General features: G+C 35.3%; 1 protein-coding gene across 4 annotated transcripts in view; it reads right to left on the bottom strand.

The window, feature by feature from the left end:
* The window catches only part of ITGA4 (integrin subunit alpha 4), a 142,895-nt gene that overhangs the window by 34,740 nt on the left and 81,019 nt on the right, over positions 1–27,136 (bottom strand). For all 4 annotated transcript variants that reach the window (XM_074338800.1, XM_019752831.2, XM_019752833.2 and 1 more), the window contains 8 exons: positions 26,801–26,863; positions 26,572–26,709; positions 22,906–23,017; positions 7,656–7,750; positions 6,008–6,098; positions 5,332–5,377; positions 4,797–4,951; positions 2,018–2,172 (listed from right to left, as the gene is read on the bottom strand). In XM_074338800.1, the coding sequence (XP_074194901.1) occupies positions 2,018–2,172; positions 4,797–4,951; positions 5,332–5,377; positions 6,008–6,098; positions 7,656–7,750; positions 22,906–23,017; positions 26,572–26,709; positions 26,801–26,863 (855 nt within the window). The remainder of the gene's footprint in view (positions 1–2,017; positions 2,173–4,796; positions 4,952–5,331; positions 5,378–6,007; positions 6,099–7,655; positions 7,751–22,905; positions 23,018–26,571; positions 26,710–26,800; positions 26,864–27,136) is intronic.

Raw genomic sequence — 27,136 nt, 5'->3', positions numbered from 1 at the left:
AAAGACCGTGTGCCTAACTAGCAGGCAAGGAGTCATCTGAGAGGACTGCACTGGAGTACGAATCGGAAGTCCTTCAACTGAAGAATTTGTTTTTATTTTTCGTGTGTGTGGGCCTGAGTATACAATTAACAAGCATCACCTAATTTCATGATTAGGGGTGCCAAGGGAGAATGCATACGTATATTAACACTCCCGATACTGGACATGTTTTACAGAACGAAGGGGCAATCTAGGCATCCTGCTCACTGCCCGTCTTCTTTTCCTCTATTAGGAAGATAGCAGAATTCAGGTTGCTGTTCTATTCTCTCAGACTGTAGAAGCATAGCATTGTCAATGCTTATGAATGCCTCAGGTACCATGCTGATGTGGGTTGGAAAATGCACTCATTATATTCCTACACTTTCCTAAATAACAGCTAGAGCTCCTTGATCGAACCCAAGTTTGGGGCAGCTGCTTCTGGAGTTCTTACATCCTCCTTGAGGTTATTGTCAGTGAGAGGGTTGTAATAGCCTTTTGCCTTTCTATATGTGAGTTTTAAAATGTCCCAAACAAAAGCAAGGAAGGGGAATAAAACATTGGAATAAACAATCACATTTAAAAAAAATCCCCACTGTGCACCAATCCCAGAGCTAAGTGTTTTTGTTTGACATTGACAATAAGGCCCAAAGTCAATGGCTATAACCTGCTGCCGTCGATACCATGGTAACACAAGTATTACATATAAGCAACAAACACAAAAACCTCTGCTAAACTGTCATTTCCACTACAAATTTGTTCTGAAGAAAATGTACAATTTTGATGAATGCTTTCTCATAGAAACAATGCCAAGAAACATAGGCCTAAACAAATCAGATCAATTTACTGCCATTTATACAAATTCAACACAATGTTTCTTTGTGAATGTCTAAATGTCACTTTTATCGCCTTTAAAATTGTGTCAATGTTAGTCTCTAAAATTGACTAATCTAAGTAAAATCACAACTATGTAGGATTAAAAAAAAAGAACCTCTTTAATCTCTATCATATAAACAATGGTTCATTAATACCATTCTATACTTTTGGCTCTCAACTATCTAATAGCTTTATTCCAGTACAACAATAAAAACTGTTAAGGGAAATGAGGAAATAGCGTAGGGATTAGTGCTCTTAGCATTTAATAGTGTATTGGAGTCCTGATGCTTGTTTGCATTTGCTTGGAATAAGTGTCTAAGGGAAAATTAAGTTCTAAACTGAGGCTACTATTTGAAACCCCAGAAAGGGCTCCCAGGGAATAGATTGGGTTTTTAGTAACAATAGATTTTTCTGATGAAGTACACAATTCCCTAATGAAAAAGGCTGCTTCGTATAATACAATGTGACCAATGCTAGGAACGTGATGACCAGTTTGGGAATGAGTGTTTTAATAAAAGAAACAAGAAATCAGCTGTGAGTTGGCAGGACATATCCCAAACCACCCTGAGAGCCGTCGTCCTGGCCCACAGATGATGCCTGCCACAGTACAACTGTACAAGTTCCCATTGACATCACTGACAATGCTGGCATGGAGACAAAGACATAATCCAAAGGCACTCATGTTGGATTCTGCTTCATTACAGTCACATGAAAAACAAACCAACTGCCCCACCTCCCGTCTCCCGCCCACCCCCTGCTGCCCACATAAAACAAACAAACAAAACCCTGCCGAGGGGAATAGATCTAAGTCTCAGCAGAGCTCTTCAATATGTACATTCCTAGGCAAGTATATAAACAGAGATAGGAAAATGCAAATCTCTAAGAAGAGTGATGCAGTAAGATGTAATACATGTGGAATAAAGAAGGTGCAAAAAGTAGACTTTGAATTATTCAGATCATAGGCTGTCCAGCATTTTGTCTCTGGAACAGTAGGTTAGCAAGTTCAGGAGGGGACAGCCCTTACTTTTAACTATATTTTATCAAAAGATACCAATACCCAAACATTTTTACTGTACTGATAATATTGAAGTTTACATATTCATTTACAAAAACTAGTTTACATTACCCGCATAAATGCTCGATATGTTCTACAGTTAGCTACTTTGCGTGATACTTTCATGTTTCCTGTAATCACATCAGAAGTTCCATTAGAAGAAAAATAAAATCTTGATGGAGTCTCTGCCTTTCTGTTCACATCCAGACTCATGTTATAAAACAAAACTGCAAAAATGTAGAGAATTGCAATTAATATAATTATCTAAAAGCATTATTTTTGAAGTGATAGTAGTTAATGTTATAGAGAATACTGAGAACATATTAAACTACCTTCATTATATAGTGTTTTAAAACTAACCTGAAATGTGGAAGAGGGAACATTATAAAAACATAAAGTTATTTTTATAAATAAAAAAGTTCATAAGCTTTTCTCCAGTTTTCTATTTTTAATATTAACATCTTTAGTTATTTTCTTAATCATCCTATATATAAGTGTTTCAAAACTCTAATTCCATAATTGTTACCAATAGTAACAGTCCTGAGTCAAGTTTCAGGTTCCTTTGGAGTCCCTTTTGCCTGTAGAACATCCCACAAAGGAACACATAGAGCACTGTGCTCACGTGTCACTTGGGATACTATTTCTATCTTGTGTGGTTACATAATTAATTTCATATGTGGTTAAGTTCTTTTATTTCTATTTGTTTCCGATTTGAGGGGTTATTTTTCTTTTTTCTTTTTTTTTCATGTAACACGAATACATAATTCAAAAGTCAAACCTGTATAAACGGTGTACACAAAGACATCTTCTTTTCTAGCCCTAGGCCCTCACTAGTCTCTATGTGTTTACTGGTTTCTGGTTTGAATATCAAGTGTTGATTCACGCAAAAATAAATATAGATAGACATTCTCTTAATAAATATTTCGGTAGTTTGGTAAGAACTTATTTCAAATCTGACACAGTAAATAATCATCTGCTAAAGATTTTCAATAAGCAAAAACAATAAGGAAAATTTACAAGCCACCAAAAAAATTCCAAGCCAGAGCTTACCAAGAAAGATATATTTATTGAACCTAAAAGGAATTTTTTCAAAATAAGCTGCATCTAATAGTCTGCTGAGATATCACTTAAATAGGAGTAATAAATCATTAAGCAATATTTTAAAGAATTTATGTAATTCCTGAAGTGTCCATTTACATTTTAGGAGTAACTTACTCTCCTGGAAGGATTTTATCTACTTATTGTAAGCATAAAACCACATCACTCCTACAAATTTCAAATAAATCTTTCAACCTTCCTTTTATTTGGATAATAAATAATAAAGTCCAAATCAGTTGGATTCAAAATAAATAATAAACTCCAAATCAATTGGATTCAAAATTACAATAACTGAAATTCAATGTCTCAGAGATGGCGCTGCAATTGAAATAGCCATCTGCAAATTCATCACCCTGAGTTTAGACAAAAAGTAAATGAAAACAAGGGCAAATAAAACCCACTCACAGTAAGAAGCAAAATGTCCTGGTTTTATTAAACATGCTTACCATGTGAATTATTTCTCCCAAGGAGTCATTTTACGACAACTATAAAGCATGCTTTTGTAACAAGGTTGTGGTTATTTATGTATTTCACATATTTGTTTTTAATCAATCTAAAATACCTGGTTACGTTAGAATTGGTGGTACAATAAACACTGATTTTTACATAAAGGGAAATAGTCCTATTTAAATATGCATCTTTCAGATAATCCATCAGTTTGTCTGTGTTACTAGGATCACATCCTCAAACAGCCACTTCTTCAATCAAGAACCAGATGAAGGTTTTGGCCACCATCCTATCACTGCATCTCTAGTGAGGACTTTTGCAGAGCACTATAAAAAAATGACTATGATTGAAAGTAGAGATGCCAGGCTCATTCTATACTTCTCATTAGAGGCTATTTCAGACTGGGACCTCTTACATATCCATAGTTTCATTCAGTATTTGTTAACCTTCCTGATGTTTAGATGATGACAGCCTGCAGGGTCATGAATACAATCAATTCTTGATAGGTCTTGCGGGGCTCACGAACTTTGTGAATTACTGGTGTCCAAATAACAAACCCAGATATGCTTCTCCCCTACCATAGGCTAGTTTCATTAGTGGTTATTCCAATATTTGCTTAAATACAGCATAATTAGAAACATTAACTTGCTAGTAAAATTATTAATACTTATTAAGTCACATATTTGTGATTTGGGCTTAACCACAATTTTGGATGGGCCATATCAATGCTACTTTCTCCAGAGCAGGTAACTGAGAGTTGCGCACATATAGGGAAATAGGCCTGAGCTCTCAGGAGCTGAAAGTCATAATAAGCCCTTAACAGATATGTATTATTTATGAAAATTAGAATCAGGGTCTAGACTGCAGATGAGCTTCTTCAATTACTAAAACAGTATAAAATATGAAGAAAAGAATCTTCTTTCTCCTAGGCTTTCCTGCTTGAGCCAACTCTAGGCTTTAAGGAGCCCAGTGAAATAGAGGAGAAGCTGTGGCTGTTTTGACATTCCTTCTATTCTAAAGAGATCTTACAGATTAAGTGCAGTTAGTTCACTTTCAATAATATAGCAAGTGATACTCTTGATTTGCTTCTTGTCATAACTTCTAAACAACTATAGCCTCTAACTTTGGCCCACTCATCAGTTAGAATAATGAGCAAATCCGGAAACGGGGAAGAAAGGTATGCTCTCTCTGGCCCTAAAGCAGACCTTTCCAGGCCGAAACACAGGGAGGGCTCAAAAGAGTATCTTGAGCATAATGAATGATGTACACATTCTACCAGGCCTTCATTCTGTAATGGCGCCCTTACCGATATATCCTGGAACCTCTTTGCCCTTGTATGAGAAACAGAGTGTGAGATCCATGCACACAGCAGGCATCCCATTTTCAATACAGTCAAAATTTGTTCTGTTTACTGACTCAGGGTGGTTTAAAGAAGCTTCAACAATCACAACAGGTCTTGTCCTAAGAAGGAAATACAATTAGCAATATTAATTACAGAATTATTTTTCCTTAAGAACTGCATTTGTTCTGCCAGTTTCCATTGACCAAGTAATTTCATGAAACTGCTTTATTTCTAGTACGTGCACATAAACTCAATTACATTCCCATGCATGAATCAAGAGGAATTTTCATTTAAATGTCTAAAAATAATGACTGTGTCTGATTATTTGTTTAATTATCCTTATGTAAGGTAGGAAAAGTATCCTAAAGTTCAATAATTAAATTTCAGAATACTAGAAAGAACCTTATGAGGTCACCACCACTGCTGATTTAAAAAATTGCCTCTCATTATTTATAATTAAACCCAATTGTCATTAATCAGTGAGATGCATAAACCCTACCTTAGCAACACAACAGAATTTGACCGAAAAGCACCAACTGCTATATCTGGAGGATAAAAAAACACAGATTGATGATCATTATTAGTGAAAGAGAATTACTTTTCAGTTGCAAATACTTAACTACATATCACCTTTTGACTATATCAAAAACATTATTTACAGAAAATTAGTTAGAAAAGATATGCTTACATTTTAAGATTCATTCCACATTTGTCTCAATCTACAATGATATTCACTCCTTTATAATGTAAACAAACTTTATGATATGAAGATAGGCTTACTAAAACAAATTTAATTTATGGATTAGAAATGTTCACCCAGAAATCTACTTTTAAATTACCAAAAAAAAAAGAAGAAAAAAAAAAGGCTTCTTTCTTTTCATATGTTTGATTTACTTTCATGGCTGTTTTTCGTTTTTTTTTTTTGTTGTTTTGTTTTTTTTGTTTGTTTGTTTTAAGAACAAGGAATAAAATGCTAAATAACTAACAGCGTAAACCTAAGAAATTACTTGATTATTTCAGACCCATCCTTGAATTCAACAGAGCTATAAAAATGGAGGAAAGAAATTATCAGTAAATTAGAACTCTTCCATACCAGCTTTATGTACTTCTCAATAAAGCAGCATCCACAATAGAGCTTATTCCAGTTTATAACATGAGGTAAATTTTATACTCACCTACATATCCATTATTATCTGCATCAATTTGCCCAGATATAGACTGTCCAAACATACTTAATGACTTGCTGATTTGAAGTCCTTCAATTCTCTGAAAAATACGTAAGTTGCGTGAGAAGTGTTTTGGAACACCTAATATCCCAGAGAAGCAATTATTCAGTTGAATAATGAGCCTTTCCATGCCCTGGCATACCACTTATGAATAAAGTGCATTTTAGTTAAGCCAAATACTTATGTCTAAGAGAAACAAAAGTTTCTAGCTTTCAGAAACAAAAGTTTTTGCAGTTGACATCTATTTTGGGACCCAAAAAAAAATTCCTTTCTTTACTTTGGGAGCCAAAGGAAAGTATGTAATATAGATCTTCCAAAACAGTTCTGACTCCCTCTCCCCAGTCTTTTCATTTCCCTGACCAACGTGAATTATCAAATAAGTAATTTGGAAAATAAGACATCACGAATCACTTAGGAGCCTACAACCCAGGCTTGTAATGGAAGTCCCCTATTTAGCCAGACTGCTTCCTAGCATTTGCCAAGGACAACTCAAGTGATGTGCTTCCTATTCTGTGTGTCTAATTTCATGTCTACATAGTGATTTATAAGTATCTGGCTACTATCCACACTAAGAAAATCAGTATTTTTTACTAGACAAATATGTATCTTTCATGTTAAATATAGAAAGCCACTTGCCTATTTTTGCCTAATCAGAAATAATAGTGTTAGCTAATGTTGCCATAAGAATATCTTTGTAAAAGCTTTTCTTTTCTGCATATGTAGGTAGGTTTTTCTATGCAGTAAAATGGTCTGATTTTTCAAAATATAAAAGTGAAGTCAGAGTTAGATCAGAGAAATGTATTCAAGTGCTATCGTCTTACTGTTTTGCACAGAAAGGAACACAGAGTATCATATGAGTGTTTTCTCTTTGCGTGTGATCTCCGCGAAATATGGGACTTTAGCCACAAGACATGACACACTTAATCAAATCCAAATGTACTTACTTGGAATAGTATGGAAATTACCTCAACATAAAGTTAATGAAATGCAGAGAGAAATCTTTAATAGGTTAAAGACAAACTAGAATGGAAGTGAACCTGAATTGTTACATATGAAAAAAAAAAGATGGTTCCAAAGACTTACTAATGTCCTTAAAAATGAGACCATCTAATGTTACTGTAAGAAAATGGTGAAATAGAATATTAAGTATTTGAAAGAGCAAATTAAGAAAAATAAGTTCTCATTAACACAGGAAGTTTTAAGGAAGCTTTTATTGCCAATGCTTTAAAATTTTATTTACTTATTTATTCAATTTATTGGGGTAACATAAATTAGTAAAATTATATAGGTTTTAAGTGTATATTTCTATAACACATAATCTATATATTGCATTGTGTTCACCACCCAGAGTCAGCTCTCCTTCCATCACCATATATTTGATCCCCTTTTCCCTGTTCTATCACTCCCCTTCCCCAAGAAAAGATGAAATACTGCCATTTGCAACAACATGGATGGATCTTGAGATTATTATGCTAAGCAAAATAAGTCAAACAGAAAAAGTCAACAACAATATGGCTTCACTCATATGTGGGATATAAAACTGAAAGCAACAAAGAAACAAGCTAATGTGTCTTTTGAAAATAGAATTGTCTCTTACCTGTGAGAAGGCTGATGAGATCCCCTCTGCTCGGCCATTGTAAATATAAATAGCGCCTTGCAAGTCATCTTCTTGTGGAGCTCCAATAGCAACATCTATTCAAGAATTTAGATGATGGAAAAATAAATTATTGATACAAAGAATTCAACTCTGAAAACTAAGTTTCATGCTCCTTAATTGATATCACATAAGAAAACTTATTTAAAAAAATAACACTTTTTTCTCATGAGACAGAAGAAAAAATTACAAAATCCTAACATCATCACAATATACAGGGTTGTACAGAATAGTGTGTGCATGGAAGAAGCAGAGTGAATGGGTCTGAGAGGCAGTCTATGGGTAAGGGCATGGGCTCTACAGCCAGACCTCTGGGGCCTGACCCCAGCACTGCTGCTGTGCCCTGCTGTGCCTTGCTGGGCCCAATCCTTAACCTCTCTGTGTCTCATCTGTTCCCTACCTATAACACAGGATCATAAGAAAACTCACTCTCTCAGCATAGAAGGATATTATTCATGTAAAGTACTCAGAGCAGTGCCTAGCAAATAATAAATTATTTCCATCTATGAAGAGTGTAACAAAAGAATCTTTATTTTGAGCTCTAGGCTTTACTTTATTTGCAAAATGGCTTCTAAATTAACTCCTGGACCAATGAAAGCGATTAAGGTATTTGTTAAAGGTATCTGTCTACACACACACACACACACACTAGATTTCAGAAAATGGATCTGTTCTGTAAAATAATGACTGCATCACCATTACTTTATTGAGATTCATATAAGATTATGATACAAGGAGAAACAAAATTTGATCAACTCACATAAAGAGAAAACAGAAACTATGAATGACACGATGGCTTACATGCTATAAATATATAGCACATAAAAGAAAAATCATATTCTACCGTTGTAAGAGCATTTCATTATTTTACTAAGTATTATGTCTATTTATTTGAGTATATTCATATTTTTATTTATATGCAATGTTTTCTTATTATGTTAATAGAAACCTAAAACACAGAAAGTTTGACTTCATGATATTCATTTCTTATCACAGTTTATTAGATCTAAAACTTTTTAAACAACTACAGTGGTAATTTTTGACTGTTATTTCAATGCAAATAAAAACATCTTTGATCTATAACTTCATGCCAAATACCATTCAGTTTTAAAAGTGCAAAAGCTTTTCTATTTTCATCTAAAAATATACTTCTTTTGTTTAGACACTCTGAGGCTACCCTCCTTTGACTAGCGCAAATTATTTCAAATTTTCATATGCAAATATACCCATTGATTTAGTCAGTCAGTGGACAACTATTGAGCACTTACAGTATTCCAAGCATTTGCCAGGAGCTGACAATACAGGAAAGTAACACAAAAAGGAACTGATAGTCCAGCGGGGAAGAACAGCAAATTAAAAACGAATCATAACACAGCATGCAAGAAGGTGGTGGAAATTAGGGAAGATTTCTCATAGATGATGGTCAACTCAGGTTAAAGTATTGATAAGTCATAGCCAGGTGAAGAAAAAGAAAAAAGTAATTTAGACAGAGGAAACAACCGGTGCAGCAGCTGGGGAGCAAGAGGCAGCATAGCACACATGAAGACTGGGAATTAGTTTGGAATAGTGGGAGCCATATGTGTGCACATTAAATACATTTAGGAACATAACAGGGGAGATCAGGAAGAAAAAGAGGAGAGGAGAGGAAGAGGAGGGTAAGGAGAAGGAATGGGAGGAGAACTATCCTGCTGTACCACTGAAGACAGGACCAGTTAGCAGTTTTATCAATCAGGGATGGGTACATATTTCAACCATTGTGGCTACTCCGTAGTAACCAGAATTCTAAATCTTGATTCTTAATGATACTATATGAAAAGGTAAGTCTGGGTATAAAGTTGTTGATACACTAAAATTCTTGTGGTATCAGTTCTTAGCACTAGAGAGCTATAGTGAGGCAAATATCTTGAAATAATTCAGATAAGCCTTTTTTAGCTGAAATAAAGGTCCAAATCAATTTGACTGCAAGAAGAAGACATTTGGGTATATTCAGTCTTTGGCTATCTTACTCATACATATAGGTCCAAATTCTTCCTTCCTAGGATTACACTTTGATCCACTTTTTAACACACTAAAGCTCTAGCTGTCATTATAGAAATGAGGAAAATACATTTGAAATATATATAATATATAATATATTTATATAAAATAATAAAATGTTTTTCTGTGCCTGTGCAACTGAATTTGGGACACAACATGCAGAACAAACACTGAGATATTTGACGACTGTTTTTACTTTTCATCTGAACATTTTATTTCATTTTGTTAATATAAATCATAATTATCATTAGTATAATCATAATAATCTTAACACCAGCTAACTTGTATATAAGGTTTACAATGCAGGCACTATGCGGCAGGCTCTACACATGGGATTTAAACCCTGGGGTCTGGGTCCCTATCTCCATGCTGACATCATCAACAAAAGTTATAAAAGGAGCAGGAGTCCAAGATGGTGGCAAAAGAAGATCCTGAACTTACCTCCGCTCACAGACATACTAAATCTACAGTTACGTATGGAACAATTCCCTTTGAAAAAGACCTGAACACTAGCTGAACAGCTTTTCCACAACAAAGGATAAAAGCGCCACATCGAGACAGGTAGGAGAGGCAGAGACACAGTCTTAATGAAAACCCTACCCCTAGCACAGCGACTCACCATTGGGAGGAGTCTCATAAAGCAGCGGCTTCTCCCTGAGAAATGAGGAGTTTGTGCCCCACAGCAGGAACCCCAACCCTTGCGACCTGCACTGAGAGACAAGCCCCCCAAATATATAGCTTTTAAAAACAAGGCTTATGTCTAGGCAACCTAAAGGGCTGTAGGGAACTGAGATACCACTCTTAAAAGGCTTGCACACAAACTCACTGGCTACGAATCCCAGTTTGCAAGTGCTTAGACTATTGTGGAATAAGATTCATTTGCTAATCTTAAAGAGTCTGCTGGAGGGGCAGGGACCTGTTGGGACTCTTCCCTAGAAGAAGGTTTTGGCAAGCATCATTTTTGCACTCTCCCTCTACCTTGCTAGTGCAGGCAGGTGCTCACAGTTTCTGCACTCTCCCACAACCCTGCTAAAGCTAGCAGGCACACCTCACCCCTGCACTCACCTGATACCCTGTTAAAGCTTGCAGGTGTGTGTAGTTCCTAGGCTACCAATGTCCTGCTAAAGCTGGTGGACAAGCCCCACCCCTGCATTCTCGAGCTACCTTGCTAAAGCTCATGGGTACACGCATTCCACACAGGGGACTCTCGTTGATCACCTGGCTGTGGTGACTGGGGGGCTTGCATTCCTGGGTCCTACAGGACTGTAACAATCAGAGAGATAGTTCTTGGAAGGCTACCACACCCAGGACAATTCACAAAGAGCAAACTGAAACACAACCCCAGTCTTCCTGTAAAAAAAAGGCCTATTTACTTGTCCTGGAGCTTCAGCTTGAGGGGCAGGCCTCAGGTTTCTCACATATGTAGAGGCTATGGAGGTATTCAGGGAATTTATGTCAGGGGACACCATCTTTTTGCTCTCCCCAGGACCTGTTACAGCTTGCCAATACCTCCCAGAAAAGAGCTTATACACTTGTCTGGAGCCCAAATTTTTGCAACTGTAACCCAGGGAACTCTTCCAGATGGCCTGCTGTGGAGGCCAGCAGGGTTTACGATTGTGGTCCCACAGGACTGCATACATTGGCATACTTTAAACGCTGTGGCCTAAAGGTTTGACTTCCATTCAGCCTGAAACTAGGTGCTGACTGAGATCCCTCCCTTCAGTACATTGACAAACCTTGGAATACGCCCCAAAACTGGGGCCAAACAAGAATAAATCAGGCTGCTTTGATGATCACAAAGATTCAAAACAACAACAACAACAACACCCTAAGAAATAGGGCAAGGTTGAATCACAAGATTTATCTACAGAAGGGTACTCCTTCAAGACAGGGAGAGGTAGTTTTTAAATCTAATACATAGAAACAAACACAGAGTGTCAGGAAAAATGAAGAAACCTAAATACATTCCAAACAAAGGAATAAGATAAAACCTCAGGAAAAAACCTTAATGAAATGGATATAAGTAATTTACCTGATAAAAATGGGAGAAGAATAAATGAAATTGGGAGAAGAATAAATGAGCACAGTGAGAACTTTAACAAAGACACAGAAAATATAATATCGTACCAACCATAAACCACAATAACTTAACTGAAAAATACACTAGAGAGGTTTAACAGCACACTCAATGAACTAGAAGATAGGACCAGTGAGCTAGAAGACAGGTTAGTCTGACTCATTCAAACAGACCAGCATAAAGAAAATAGAATTTTTAAAAACGAAGATAATTTAAGGGACCTATGGGACAACATCAAGCAGAATAACATTAGCATGATAGGGGTCCCTGAAGGAGAAAAGAGAGAGAAAGGGGCAGAAAACTTATTTGAAAAAATGTGGCTGGAAACTTCCCTAATCTGGAGAAGGAAAAAAACATCCAGATCTGGGAAGTTCAGAGATTTCCAAATAAGTTGAAACCAAAGAGATGCACGCAAAGATATATTATACAGTAAGTAAATTTTCACTTAATGTCATCAATAGGTTCTTGGAAATGGCAACTTTAAGTAAAACTATGTATAACGAAACCATTTTTACCATAGGCTAATTGATATAAACAAGAGCATATAGCATATTTCTGGTCACAAAAATATCACCAAACTTCTAAATAAAAACCCAAAACACTGCTAATATTAAACACTGAAATAAATGTGAGCTATACATACATTTAATAAAGATTAATAAAAACAAATAATTATTTTCCAACCCACTTATTCCAGTCCAGGGTTACAGGAGGCTGGAACTTACAAACACATCCACAGTCACTCATACTGGGACAATTTAGAAACATCAATTAACATAATGTGCATATCTTTGGGATGTGGGAGGAAAACAGAGGAGCCAGAGAAAACCCACACAAACATGGGGAGAACATGCAAAATCCTCATAGGCAATAGCCCTCGCTGGAATTGATTTTTTTCTTGTCAGTGTAATAATGAAATGGCATTGAATAAAATATAGTTATTCAAGGACATATTGCAATTAAAATTTCAAAAAGGAAAGATAAAAAAACACTCCTAAAGCAGAAAAATAAAAAACAACTTGTTATACACAAGAAAAAAAAACCTCATAGGGTATCAGCAGATTTTTCAGCAGAAACTTGCAGGCCAGAAGGGACTGGCATGATATATTTAAAGTGCTGAAAGGGACAAGAAACTTCCAACCAAAAATACTCTAGCCAGCAAGGTTATCATTCAGAATTGAAGGAGAGCTTAAGAAAGAGTTTTCCAGACAAGCAATAGCTAAAGGAATGCACCATCAACTAAACTGCCCTTACAAGAAATGATAAGAGACTTCTTTAAGCCAAAAAGAAAGGGAACTAATTAGTAACAAGAAAATATATGAAAGTATAGCTCTCAGCACTAATAGTAAATCTATAGTAAAGGTAGTGGAATAATCACTTAAAAGCTAATATGAAGGTTAAAAGACAAAAGTAGTAAAAATAACTATAACTACAATAATAAAGAATACACAAAATAAAAAAAATACTAATTGTCAATACCCCCCAAAATATAAAGCCAACAAAAACATGAAACATGGGCGAGTGGAGTAAAAATGTAGAAGCAAAAACCTATAATAGATACACAATGGATAATGAGAAAATTCTAAACATAATACTAAAGAAAGTCATCAAACCACAAAGGAAGAAATTAAGAAAAGAAGAAAGGAACAGAGAGGAACTATAAAACAATGAGAAAACAATTAGCAAAATGGCAATAAGTACATACCTATCAATAATTGTTTAAAATGCATATAGACTACCCTCTTCAATCAAAAGATAAAATGGCTCAATGGATTAAAAAAATGAGACCCACCTGTATACTGCCTATAAGAGACCCACTTCAGATGTAAGGGCACGCAAAGACAAAGTGAAGGGATGGAAAATGATGTTCCATGTAAACAGAAACCAAAAGACAGTTGGAATATTTATATTATCAATCAAAATAGACTTTAAAACAAAGACTGTAATAAAACACAAGGGAGGAAATTGCATAATGATAAGAGGATCAATTCAACAAGAGGATATAACATTTGTAAACATTTATGCACCCAACATAGGAGCACCTAAATATATAAAGCAAATATTAACAGACCTAAAGGGAGAAATTGACAGCATACAATAATAATAGAAAACTATAATACCCCACTCACATCAATGGATAGATTATCCAGACAGAAAATCAATAAGAAACATCAGCTTTATATGACACATTAGGTCAGATAGACTTTGTATATATATACACAGAGGGTGCCAAAAAATGTATAGACGTTTTAAGAAAGGAAAAAGCTGTATTAAAAATATGCTGATTGTAACACTTTAAGCATCTATTGTAATTGTAGAAGTCAAACATGACTTGTATTTATCTTTTGTGATTGGTATATATTGAGTATTAGAATTTTAATACAGTGTTTTCCTTTCTTAAAATGTGTATACGTTTTTTGGCAACCTGTGTGTGTGTGTGTGTGTGTGTGTGTGTGTATAAAACATTCCATCCAAGAACAGCAGAATATACATTCTTCTCAAGTGCAAATAGAACATTCTCCAGCACAGATCATAAGTTAGGTCACAAAATAAATATTAGATTGGTGCAAAAGTAATCTAATAATTGCAGTTTTGCAATTATTTTTAACCTTTTAAACTGCAATTACTTTTGCATCAACCTAATAATAAATTTAAGATGACTGAAATCACATCAAACATATTTTCTGATCACCATGGTATTAAACTAGAAATCAATTACAAGAAAGAAACTGGAAAAAATCACAAATATCTGGAAATTAAACAATACGCTACTGAACAACCAATGGGGGTCAACAAAGAAATCAAAGGAAAGAACAAAATACCTTGAGACAGATGAAACCTACTGAATAGAAGAAAATATTTGCAAATCATACCTAAAGGGGCTAATATTCAAAAAATATAAAGAACTCATGAAACTCAATAATAAAATGAGAAACAACAATCCAATTAAAAATAGGGAGAGGGAGAGGATCTGAATAGACATTTTTCCAAGGATACCCAGATGGCCAACAGGCACGTAAAAAGATGTTCAACATCACTAATCATTAAGGAAATGTAAATCAAAACCATAATGAGATGCCATCTTATACCTGTTAGAATGGCTATTAGCAAAAAGACAAGAAATAAGTGTTGTCTAGAACATGGAGAAAGGGGGAACCTCATGTACTATTATTGGTGGGAATGTAAATTGGTGCAGTCTCACTATGAAAACAGTATGAAGCTGCCTCTAAAAATTAAAAACAGAACCACCGTATGTTCCAGAAATTCCACCACTAGGTACTTATTCAAAGGAAATAAAAACATTAATTCAAATATATATATATATATATATATATATATATATATATATATATATACATATACACACACACACACACACACATATATATATACACACATATACACACACACAAACATACATATTTGAAATATATATATATATATATATATATATATATATATACATTTGAATTAATTAATTAATTAATATCCTATGTTCATTACAGCATTATTTACAATAGCCAAGATATGGAAACAACTGTATGGTTTCACTTATATGTGGAATCTAGAAAACAAAACAAATGAACAAACAAAATAAAACACATAGATACAGAGAAAAGGATGGTGGTTTTTAGAAGGGAGGGGGTTTGGGGTTGGGCAACATGCCTAATGGGGGTCAAGAGGGACAAACTTTCACTATAAAATAAGTAAGTCATGGGGACGTATTGTACAACATGGTGACTATAATCAATTACATCTGAAACTAAAATAATGTTCTATGTCAATTATACTTCAAAAAATAAGTCAATAGAGGTTATATACAATATTTTCCTCTCCTAGTAACTTTTCCTGTTCTGTACCAAAAGTGTTCAATTAATGATTGATAATATATCAATATTTATTTCAGGGACACATAAAATAATAATGCAGTGTATAATTTACAATTGGAGAACTTTAATATGGTTCTGCTTAAAATATATTTATACATATTCAAACACATAGTCTAAATGTCAGATAATAAGGCTCAGGGGGAAAAGCCTAAACTAAAAATAAGTGGTCTTGAGAAATCCATTTTATGGGTGAAATCTGAAATGCTATCTATTTATTTGTCAATAACATTGATTGAGTAGGTCTGTCTATTACCTATACCTAGCTATTCTGTAACTTTCTCATACTTTCTAAAGTATAATACATACAATATCATATTAGTTTCAGGTATACAAATGTTGTGATTCTACATTTGTATACCTTATAAATGAGATCACCATGATAAGTCTAGAAGTTATCTACCAATCACACAAATTTAGTACATTATTGAGTATATTCTCTATGCTGTATATTACATTCCCCCATGACTTAGTACTCATATTTAAAACTGAAAGTTTGTACCTTTTATTCCCCTCATCTTTTTCAGTCATTACTCCTAACCCCTGCCTTTGGCAACCCTCATTTTGTCTCTGTATCTATGAGTCTGTTCCATTTTTGTTTTGTTTGTTCATTGTTTTTTAATTCCACATGCAAGTGAAATCATAAAGTATTTGTCTTTCTCTGTCTGATTTATTTCACTTAGCATAATGCTCTCTAGGTCCATCCATGTTGTCGCAAGTGGAAAGATTTCATTCTTTATGGCTGAATAATATTTCATTATGTATGTGTATATCTTCTTTATCCATTCATCTATCAGTAGACACCTACATTACTTCCATATCTTGGCAATTGTAAATAATGCTGCAATGAACATAAGGGTGTATATATCTTTTTGTATTAGTGTTTTCATTTTCTTTGGGTAAATGCCCAAAAGTGGAATTCCTGGGGTCATATGGCAGTTCTATTTTTTAATTTATAAGTAATCTCCATTCTGTTTTCCATAGTGGCTGCACCAATTTTCATTCCCACCAAAAGAGCATGAGGGTTCCGATTTCTCCACATCTTTGCCAACACTTGTTACATGTTAACTTTTTAATAATAGCTATTCTGATGGGTGTTAAGTGATATCTGATTGCAATTGTGATTTGCATTTCCATAATGATTAGTGATGTTCAGCGTCTTTTCTTTTCATGTGCCTATTGGCTATGTGTAATGTCTTCTTTGGAGAAATGTCTATTCAGGTTCTCTGCCCATTTTTTAATTTAATTTTTTTATGTTGAGCCTATGAGTTCTTTATATATTTTGGTATTAATCCCTTATTGGATATGTCATTTGAAAATATCTTCTCCCATTCAGTAGGTTGTCATTTTGTTTCATCTTGCTAATATCTAAAATGTAGAAAATGCCTACTCATGCACAAAGTAGAAATGCTAGTCAGCCATATAAAAGAAGACAATCCTGACAATATGGATGAACCTTGAGAGCATTGTGCTAAGTGAAGTAAGTCAGACAGAGAAAGAAATACTGTATCATCTCACATATATAGAGAGCATCTAAACAAAACAAACTCATAGAAACAAAGATCAAATTGGTAGTTGCCAGAGATGGTGGGTGAGGCATGGAAAGTAGGGTAATTGGGTGAATGCAGTCAAAAGATAAAAACTTCCAGTTATAAGATAAACAAGTCCTGGATATGTAATTTACAGTATGGTGACTATAGTTAACAATATTGTATATTTGAAAGTTGTTTCGATAGATCTTAAACATTCTCATCACAAGGAAAAACAATTGTAATTATGTGAGGTGATGGATATTAAACTTACTGTGGTATTTCATAATGTATACATATATAAAATCATTATGTTGTGTACCTTAAACTTATACAATGTTTTCTGTCAATTATATCTCAATAAAATTGGAAAAACAAAGTGAAATTAAAACTGGACAAGTAGACAAAGATATATGGCATGATAAACATGCATTGAAGTGAATCAGCATTAATGTAGCCACTAAATGTAAATATGTTGGGAATTATAAATGCTATTATAAGTAGCACAAAAATATGCTGAAATACTGAAAACAATAATTTGAATAAAAATCTTCCAGACATAAAGATATTACCTTTAGGAGCTAAGTGCTGAGGACTGTAAGTCATAAATTCTTGTCTGAAACCCAGGTTCTCATAGGCATTTTGAAATACCACATTGTGCCTTGAAGGTCTCCTCTGAATTCCTCTTCCTAAGTCTATGGACAGAACACTTTCTGGCTGTCCTTTATACCACTGGCAAGTTGCCAGGGGTTTTCCCAAGCACTAGAATGACTTTAATAAGGGGATTTGCCTACTGTCCATGACATTTTTACAACTCCGTCTGATAATAACTCAGGTTTGTCACTGACATTTTGATGTCATAAAAATGTTCTCATGTAGACACACACATTTATTTTAGTACATTCAAAATAGTAAGTGATCTTTCTTGAATATGTCAGTTAAAACAAGATATAAAAGGAATCATAAGTAAACAAAATAAGTATTTTACTAAATTATTATCTGTTTTTAAAATAAAGAATTATAACTGTATGTTTGCCTCACCCTGGTGATTCCCTGAGACCTTGCCCCACCCAACTTGTGGACCCATTTAAGCCACTTCCAGTGGCTTTTCCATACAAACAGCCTGCCTTGGCTCATGTTTTAGAAATTCTTAATAATCTCTCAAAGGTTCACAAAACCCAAACAAGCAGCATCTGGCTTCAATGTGTCCCATACCTTTTGATGAGCAGCCCTAAACCTAGCACTAGTGACAGCCTGCCTCAGTTTGTGGCTTGGCTTCTGATGTACCCCCAAGCCCAATGTGGGTGGTGGCCATCTGCGGATTGCTTTGTGGCTCATGTCAGGTGGCCCCAGCAGGACACAGGCTGTGGCTAAACTTGGACTGTGGCAGGGACCCCTCCCAGGAGGCTCCAGAACTGGTATGCTCGGCAGCCAGCTTCAAACTGGGTCAAGCTGGAGTATCACCCGGCCTCCTCTAAGGAGGACACACCCAAACGGCATACTGGGCAGGCACCAGAGCCCTGTTAAAGCAAATCCTGCTCTATAGGATCAGCCTTTGCACAACAGCCCCTCCACTATAGTCATGGCCAGTCTTCACAACCAATCAGTCTGAGGACCAATCCCTCCCATTGATATACAAACAACAACCAAGGCCCAACTACAACAGGAAGACACACAATACACATGAGATACAGCTGGAGCACCCAGCTCAGGTGACCACGGAGACTGTGCCACTGGGCCCAACAGGACACCTACCACATATGGTCACTCTACTAAGACCAGGAGACATAGTAGCCCTTTGTAATACATATAAACAAATACAGGGAGGCAGCCAAAATGGAGAGACCAAGAAACAGGTCCCAAATAATAGAACAAAGCTCTAGGAAAAGAACTAAACAAAATGGAGACAAGCAATCTACCAAACAGAGTTGAAAACACTGGTTATAATAATGCTCAGTGATTTCAGGGAGAACTTCAACAAAGAAATAGGAAACATAAAAATGGAGATAGAAAACATAAAAAAGAATCGGCCAAAAATAAGGAATACAATAACTGAAATGAAGAATACATTAGAGGGAATCAACAGATTATATGAAGCATAGGATCAAATCAACAATTCAGAAGGAAAGGTAGCAGAAAACACTCAAGCAGAGCAGCAAAAAGAAAAAAAGAACCCCCCCCCCCACTCCGCCCCAAATGAGGATAGTTTAACAAGTCTATGGGACAAAAATCAAGCATACCAACATTCACATCATAGGGGTACCAGAAGGAGGAGAGAGCAAGGAATTGAAAAATCTATTTGAAGAAATAATAACAGAAAAATTCCCTAACCTGGTGAAGGACATAGACATACAAGCCCAGGAAGTACAGAGAGTCCCAAACAAGATGAACCCTAAGAGGCCCACATCAAGAGACATCATAAAATGCCAAACGTTAAAGACAAAGAGAGAATTTTAAAAGCAGCAAGAGAACAACAGTTAGTCTCCTAAAAGGGAGCTCCCATAAGACTGTCAGCTGATTTCTCAACAAGAACTTTTCAGGCCAGAAGGGACCTGCATAAAATATTTAAACTGATGAAAAGTAAGGATCTACAATGAAGATTACTCTACCCATCAGAGCTATCCTATAGAATCGAAGGACAGATAAAGAACTTCCCAGACAAGAAAATGCTAAAGGAATTCATCACCACTAAAACAGTATTATAAGAAATGTTAAAAGGACTTCGTTAAGAAGACAAAGAAAAAAAATGATCGAAAGTATGAATAATAAAATGGCAATAACTGCATATATGTCAAAAAGTCCTTTAAATGTAAATTGACTAAATGCTCCCATCAAAAGATAGGGTGGCTGAATGGATAAGAAAACAAGACCCTTACATATGCTGCCTACAAGAGACTCACTTCAGATCAAAAGACACACAGACTGAAAATAAGGGAAAAATACAGAGGGTGCCAAAAAAATGTATACACATTTTAAGAAAGGAAGATCTATTAAAATTGTAATACTCAATATATACCAATAACAAAATATGAATATAAGTCACGTTTCACTTCTGCAAATACAAGAGGTACTCAAAGTGGTTACCATCAGCATCCAGACACTTCTGATTACGGTGAATTACTAGTTGAGCAACGTTGACCAAAGTGTCTACTTGTATACATGTTTTTGGTACCCCTGGTATATTTCATGAAAATGGAAATAAACAAAAAAAGCTGGGGTAGCAATACAAAGATAAAATAAACTTTAAAATAAAGGCTACAGCAAGAGACAAAGAAGGACCCAATAATCCCACTTCTGGGTATAAATCTGAGGAAACCCAAAACACTACTTTGAGGGGACATGTGCATCCATATGTTCATTGCAGCATTGTTTATAATGGTCAAGATGTGAAGGCAGTCTGGTGTCCATTGATGGATGAATGAATAAAGAGTAGGTGGTACATATATACAATGGAATATTGCTTGGCCATGGAAGAGAATGGGTTCTTGCCATCTGCTGAGGCATGGATGGACCTGGAGGGTATTTTGCTGAGTGAAGTATGTCAGATAAAGACAGATGCAATGGCCTTTTGCCTACATGTGGAATCTAAAGATCAACATAAATAAATCAAAGAGAAACAAACTCATAGACAGAGAGAACATTTTGGTGATTGCACATTGAGGGGAGGGAGGATGGGGGGTGGGTGAAAAAGGAGAAGGGATTAAGAAGTACAAAGTGGTAGTTATAAAATAGTCATGAGGATGTAAAGGATAGGAAATATAGCCAATGATACGTTAATAACTATGTATAGTGCCAGGTGAGTACCAGACCAGTCAGGGGGATCACTTCTTAAATTATATAATTGTCTAACCACCACGCTATACATCTGAAATTAAAATATATTGAATGTCAACTGTAACTGAAAAATTTAAAAAGGTGGGGAAAAGTGAAGGGGAATAGGAGGTTCAAACTGCCAGGTATAAAACAAGTCACGGGAATGTAATGTACAGCATAGGGAATATAGTCAATAATACTGTGATAGCATGGTATGTCAGATGGTTACTAGACTTATTATGGTGATCACCTCTTTAGGTATATAAATATTGAATAACTATGGTGTACTCCTGAAATGAATATACCGTATGTTAGCTATATTTTAATAAAATTTTTTAAAAAAAATACAGAGGTAAAGAATATTATCTCATAATATATATGAACTATCAAGGTGTATAAATATGGTTTTGTCCATAGATATTCATTACGTAGAATCCTTAAATTCATCACTGAAATATTTTTTTATGTCATAATTTTATATACCATTTGTTTGTAAAACTATAAAAAAGTGCCACTATTTCCTGCATTAGCATTTATTATGTCACATGCTCTATACCTAGCATGGTAAACTTGACACAAAATAAATGCTCAATAAATATCACACAATTTCTGACTATTTGTGAAATGTAACATCTATCAAATAAAATTTTATAGATGTGTAATGTAAAACGTCATGTGTAATCATAAAAACCATAAAAAAAATCTACATATACTTTTTATCTCCTTTTGCTTTTAAAATGGTAAAAATACATTCCAGAAATAGTACCAAATTATACTATCTTACATATAATAAGGTTCGTTGGAAGCATATGTTCAATAATCCACTAACTCTCTTCTTGTAGAGTAACATTTTAAACATCTAAAGTAGAGTGAAGCACTTAGGCATAAGAAGAAATTAAAAAAGTGAGAATTTACAGTATTTTCTTCATTTATTTCCAGTATCGAAATAGGTTTTGACCTAATATTACCACATACCAATTGTCAATGACCACATCAAGAAGACACAATTCTGAGCCCTAAAAATAAGTATCGAAAACATATTTGCTGAACTGTAGGAATTACACACATTCTCTCAAACCTATTCAACATTTTATGATCAGTTTTAGCAAACTTATTCAGTGCTAGATTGAAAAAAGCAAATTTTAAGAGGGAAGGCTGGTAGAGACAGGTACTTCAACAGCAGGGCTGACATCCGGGCAATAGGCACAATTATGATGGTCCATCTATTCCATTATTGAAATCTTTCCATATTAGTTGATAAATAGCCACTGTCCCTGAGTCTGCAAGTTGCCCCCTCACCACTGCTCAAGACTATCTCCTAGGATCCCTCTAATCATCCCACAATTCAACAGCAGAAGGAAGAATCTTGGCACAGCAGGGGGCTTCCAGAATCCTGCCCCAACTCGGCAGCCAGCCAGCCTCTGTTGGGTTTTGTCAGTGTCTTTACCATACTGATAGCTAAAGAATATGGACCAACAAGTCTACGACACACATTTTTTTCACATTCTAACATTTTTGAAATCAGAGTGCTTAAAATAGAAAAATGGTGGGTCACAGCTTAATAGACAGGGGCACACAAAATATGCAACTTATAACGAATGGTGCCTTAGAATCAGTGAAATACGGTATTTTGAATATCATCCTTCATTAATAACAGTAAAAATCAACAGCTGACAACTAAAGAGAGAAGTCAGGTGTAGCACTAAAAACAAACAAAAAAACAAACTTAGCAAACTATTCTGGCTCCATTTTCTATAAAAAGGCAAACAACATAAAACTCCAATCATATTCTCTTCTATGTACCATTTTAAAAGTGGAAATCAAATACCAAAATAGATACTTTTAATTACCTTCAAAGCCATCATTATCAATGTCTCCAAGATTAACGATAGATTCCCCAAATCTTGCAGCATATTTGTCACTTCCACTGAGCTCTATTTCCATTTCATTCATTACTGCCCCCTAGATAGAAAGGGGGAGAAAGGTGTCATTATAACACTCCCGGACAACTTTACACATGATTTACTGTTATAATTGGATAAGGATTTTTTTCTAATTCTTCAAACAAGTTGGATAAACTACAGACTGAGCTTTAGTACACACATCTCATTTAACTCAATAAATATTTATCAAGTATACGTCAGTACATATCATAGTATGATTAGAGCTTGAAGCACATAAAAAAAAGTGTTAAACTCATGATCCCTAGCTTTGACAAATCAATAAAGCATTTTGATAATTCAATTTAGTAAATATTTATCAAGTTCCTACTAAAGGCACTGCACTGTGCAAAGACTGAATGAGTGAAAGAGGACAAGGCAGTGTGTGTATAAAGCACACTCCCTTTCCTGAAAAAGCCTACAGTCACAAGCAAGGCTTAGCATAGGCATGTAAGTTATTTAGAAGTTCAGACTGCTTTGCAATATCAAAAAGAAGGAAGAGCATAACTAACCCTGAGAGCTGGGAGAGGTTTCCTAAAGGATATTCAAAATGGCAATTGAAGAATGGGCATAGTTTTCATATGTAGAGAAAATGATCAGCAAACAGAAATTCTAAAGAAATTTGCTATAATGAACAGTATATGTAATGAATGAAAAATTTAGATCGGAGTCTTATCGTGTGGTACTGTGAATGCCAGGGGAAATTTACACTAAATTTCGGGAACAAAAGGAAGCCACTGCAAGTTCTGAGTTGAGGAGTGAAACAACTGAAGGTGGCCTTTGGAACCTTATTCCAGCAGCAATGGAACATGGATTGGTCAACTGCTATCTCTGAAGTTGGAAGATGAGCTATTACAATAAGACATTCAATAATGTTGCAGTAACCGTTACCAGACTCTTTCCAAACTCCGATCATGTCACTCCCTTGTAGAAAAAAAAAATTCCATGTACTATTCATCCTAAATCATTTCATCTTCTCAAACAAATCTATTCATTATACCCTAAGCACACATATGTTTTTCCCCTGGGCAAGTGCCCCTCTCCTATTATTTTCCAACTGAAAAATTCCTATACTTTTCTTGCTCCTAGAGAAATGTCTTAATTTAAAGAGCAGAAAGCAAAAGAGACTCCAGCAAGGATGAGACAGTGTAGACCTAAGAAAACACAGTAGCACTGAAGTATCAGGGGGAGAGTTATAAAAAGTGATAATCATTCTTCCTCAAGTATTCTCCAGTCACAGAGAATGGTGACCAAGAGTTTGCTAGGGACCCCTGAGAACTATTTTAGTAGAAGTAGGTGGAAGCCATATTCATTCAAGTATCGTTGTTTCTTGAGTTCATTCACAAACAATTACTGAGCACCTACTTGTCCAGGATTCTTTCAGGCCCTGAGGACACAGCAATAAACAAGACATGATTCCTCTCCTTATAGTGTCTACATTCTGGTAGAGGAAAAGATATTAGCAAACCAAACCAATAAATGTGTAATAGAACGCCTCTTATTGGTAGAGGTAGAGGTTAGTGCCTTTTTAGAGAGGTAAGAAACAGGAAGTTAGAAGGAAACAAGGGAAGAATAATCCATGCCAGAGGCCTTAAAAGCTGAAATCAATCATTAAATTAATCCCAGTGCCTCAGGATAGGAGTGAGGGAAGAACAAAAAGGCAACCTTGTGGGAAGGGCTCCTCTCTTACCCTTTAAGCAAAGGAGCTCCACTCTTTTGTTTTTCATATGGGGATTGCTTAACATTTTTGTAGGAAAAAGGTTGTATCTTGCCTTATTTTAGGTATATACAACAGAAATTGCCCTACGAGAAGCGATGTGTGATACGTTGTGATCACAAACATAGTGAATGCTGCTGCCGAGAGCCATATAATGGAAGGGATCTTCAGTACCAGAAGCAGTGCGTCAAACCTTAGTAACAGTGTGTGACAAACTTCCAATTGTTTGGTGCAGTGAGTCAGGTGTGAGCTGTGGCTGAGAGAAGATGAGTTTTAACATGTGCTGTAAGTCATTCTCCATCATGACAGTGCTCCGTGTCACACATCGCTTCTGGTATATGACAATTTCTGTCAGATAAAAACATTACAGTGTGTCCTCATCCACCTTATTCACTGGATCTGGCATTGTGCGACTTATGGGCTCTTCCCCAAAGTCAAAAAGATTCAAGACATCAAGGCAGCCACGACAGCGCAACTAAAGACACTCATGAAAAAGGACTTCCAGAACTGCTTCAGAAAGTGGCAAGTACGATGGGATATGTGTGGTCTAAGCGAGGGGGAATATTTTGAACGGGATTAATGGCAATGTGTCTTTTACTGTAATAATTTTTTAAAAAATGTAAACACACTGTATTTTTTTATCATACCTCGAATGCCACTGTTTAAACTGTTCTCAAACAGTTTAGCGGTAAATAGAAGGAAAAGGGAAGTAAGTAGAATGAGGATGTAGCTAGTATGAGGAAGACCATTTATTGATGGAAAATGTGAAATATCTAAGCAAGGAAAAGAAATGTCTGATATCGCTATTAATTATGATCATTTTGTAGATGTTGTTTTCACTATTAAATTTAAGTTTAAATAGTCTAGAAAATGCCAACGCATGAGTAAATTTCATGCTCTATATTTGGAACTTTGAGAATCTCTCAGCTTTATAAGACAGAGTATTTTCTCTTAAATTTTAAAGAGTTTACTCTGATGCTTTCTATAGGAATTAAAGGCTCTGAAACTATTGATTAAATAAGATTACAAATACCTTCTCGAAACAGATTTCACTTTGTTAAATATTGACTGAAAATTCTGTGCCTTAAGAAATGAACTAATTTTGTCACAAACACATTTTTGCTCTTAAATCAAGAAGACCCCATTAAGACCCTATGAATTCTTTGTTTTGATTTAATGTCAAGAAGATGACTGGCAAGACAAGGCCATAAGAAGTCTTTAAATTGAATTGTCAAATGTTCAGTTTCTACTCCAAACTATCCTCCATAATTTAAAACTCAGCCATAAGCAGTAATTACATATTGCTACAACTACTATACATACTTTGGAATAAACTACATCAATTTTATATTCTTATCAAGAAATCTATTAATGGTGCAAATTAACATTTAATCGAAACGTCTTATTTCCAATTGTCAAAGCAAGGAATTGAAAAAATTTCGTATCTTCTACTCCTAGTAGTATTTTATAATGATTAAATTATATAAGGATATTCACTGCAGAACCAATAAGAAATCCATATTTTGAGACATACAAGAATCATTCTTTCAAATAAGATTTGTGTCATAATAAAGCTGGAAGAAACTTCAACTGCTGGAGTAAAAACATACAACCTGAGAACAGAGAAACTCTAGAACAACTGATCTTATACTTCTGGAATATCAAAATGGGACAGCTAGCTGCCCATTTATCATTATGTTCCATTTCATTTTCAGAGCATCAGTACAATACCAGAATTTTCACTGTCATCAGTAAAAGAAGCATAAGAATCTATAGTCTCAGAACTCTGGAATAAGAAGAGCTTCAGTTTCTATTATAATCCTGTAAGTGGCTCCCAGTTTGGCAGCCATGGGACTTACCGAGCCAGAGTTGATGTACACAAACACTCTCCCTTCCTCCCTGATGATGCTCTGCATGGGAGCTCCCACAAGTAGGTCTGAGAAGCCATCTGCGTTGAGGTCCACAGCACAGACAGAAGCTCCAAAGTAAGAGCCAAGCTGCCCCAAAGCAAACCAGATTCAGTCATTGAGGAAAAAGCAGGGTCATTCACAAAAGCCCTCAGTGATACCAAATGTAGAGGCATATTACCTTTTTACCTTTCATTTCATGTAAAATATTTAGTTGTTTTGCATCAATGCTGAATATATATGCCTGCAATTGGGAAAATAATTAGATAATGTTAGACCCCATCACATTTTAAAAAATTTTCATTTGATCAAAACATCAATTTTCATAACTTGTAATTACTCAAATATATTTTTAAAATGCTTTACAGAGTGATAACAAAGGTTTAGGAAATCATGTTCATATTAACATGATTTTCTTGCAAAACTGTCTTCTCAGGAACTGACTTATTGATCCCCAAGAGAACACAGAAAGCATTGTTTGCCTCACTTTTCAATGTAGGGCTCAGAAAAATTTAGT

The sequence above is a fragment of the Rhinolophus sinicus genome, linkage group LG01, assembly GCF_036562045.2.
Source record: "Rhinolophus sinicus isolate RSC01 linkage group LG01, ASM3656204v1, whole genome shotgun sequence".
Classification (NCBI taxonomy): Eukaryota; Metazoa; Chordata; class Mammalia; order Chiroptera; family Rhinolophidae; genus Rhinolophus; species Rhinolophus sinicus.
This window is presented reverse-complemented; position numbering and strand designations above follow the sequence as displayed.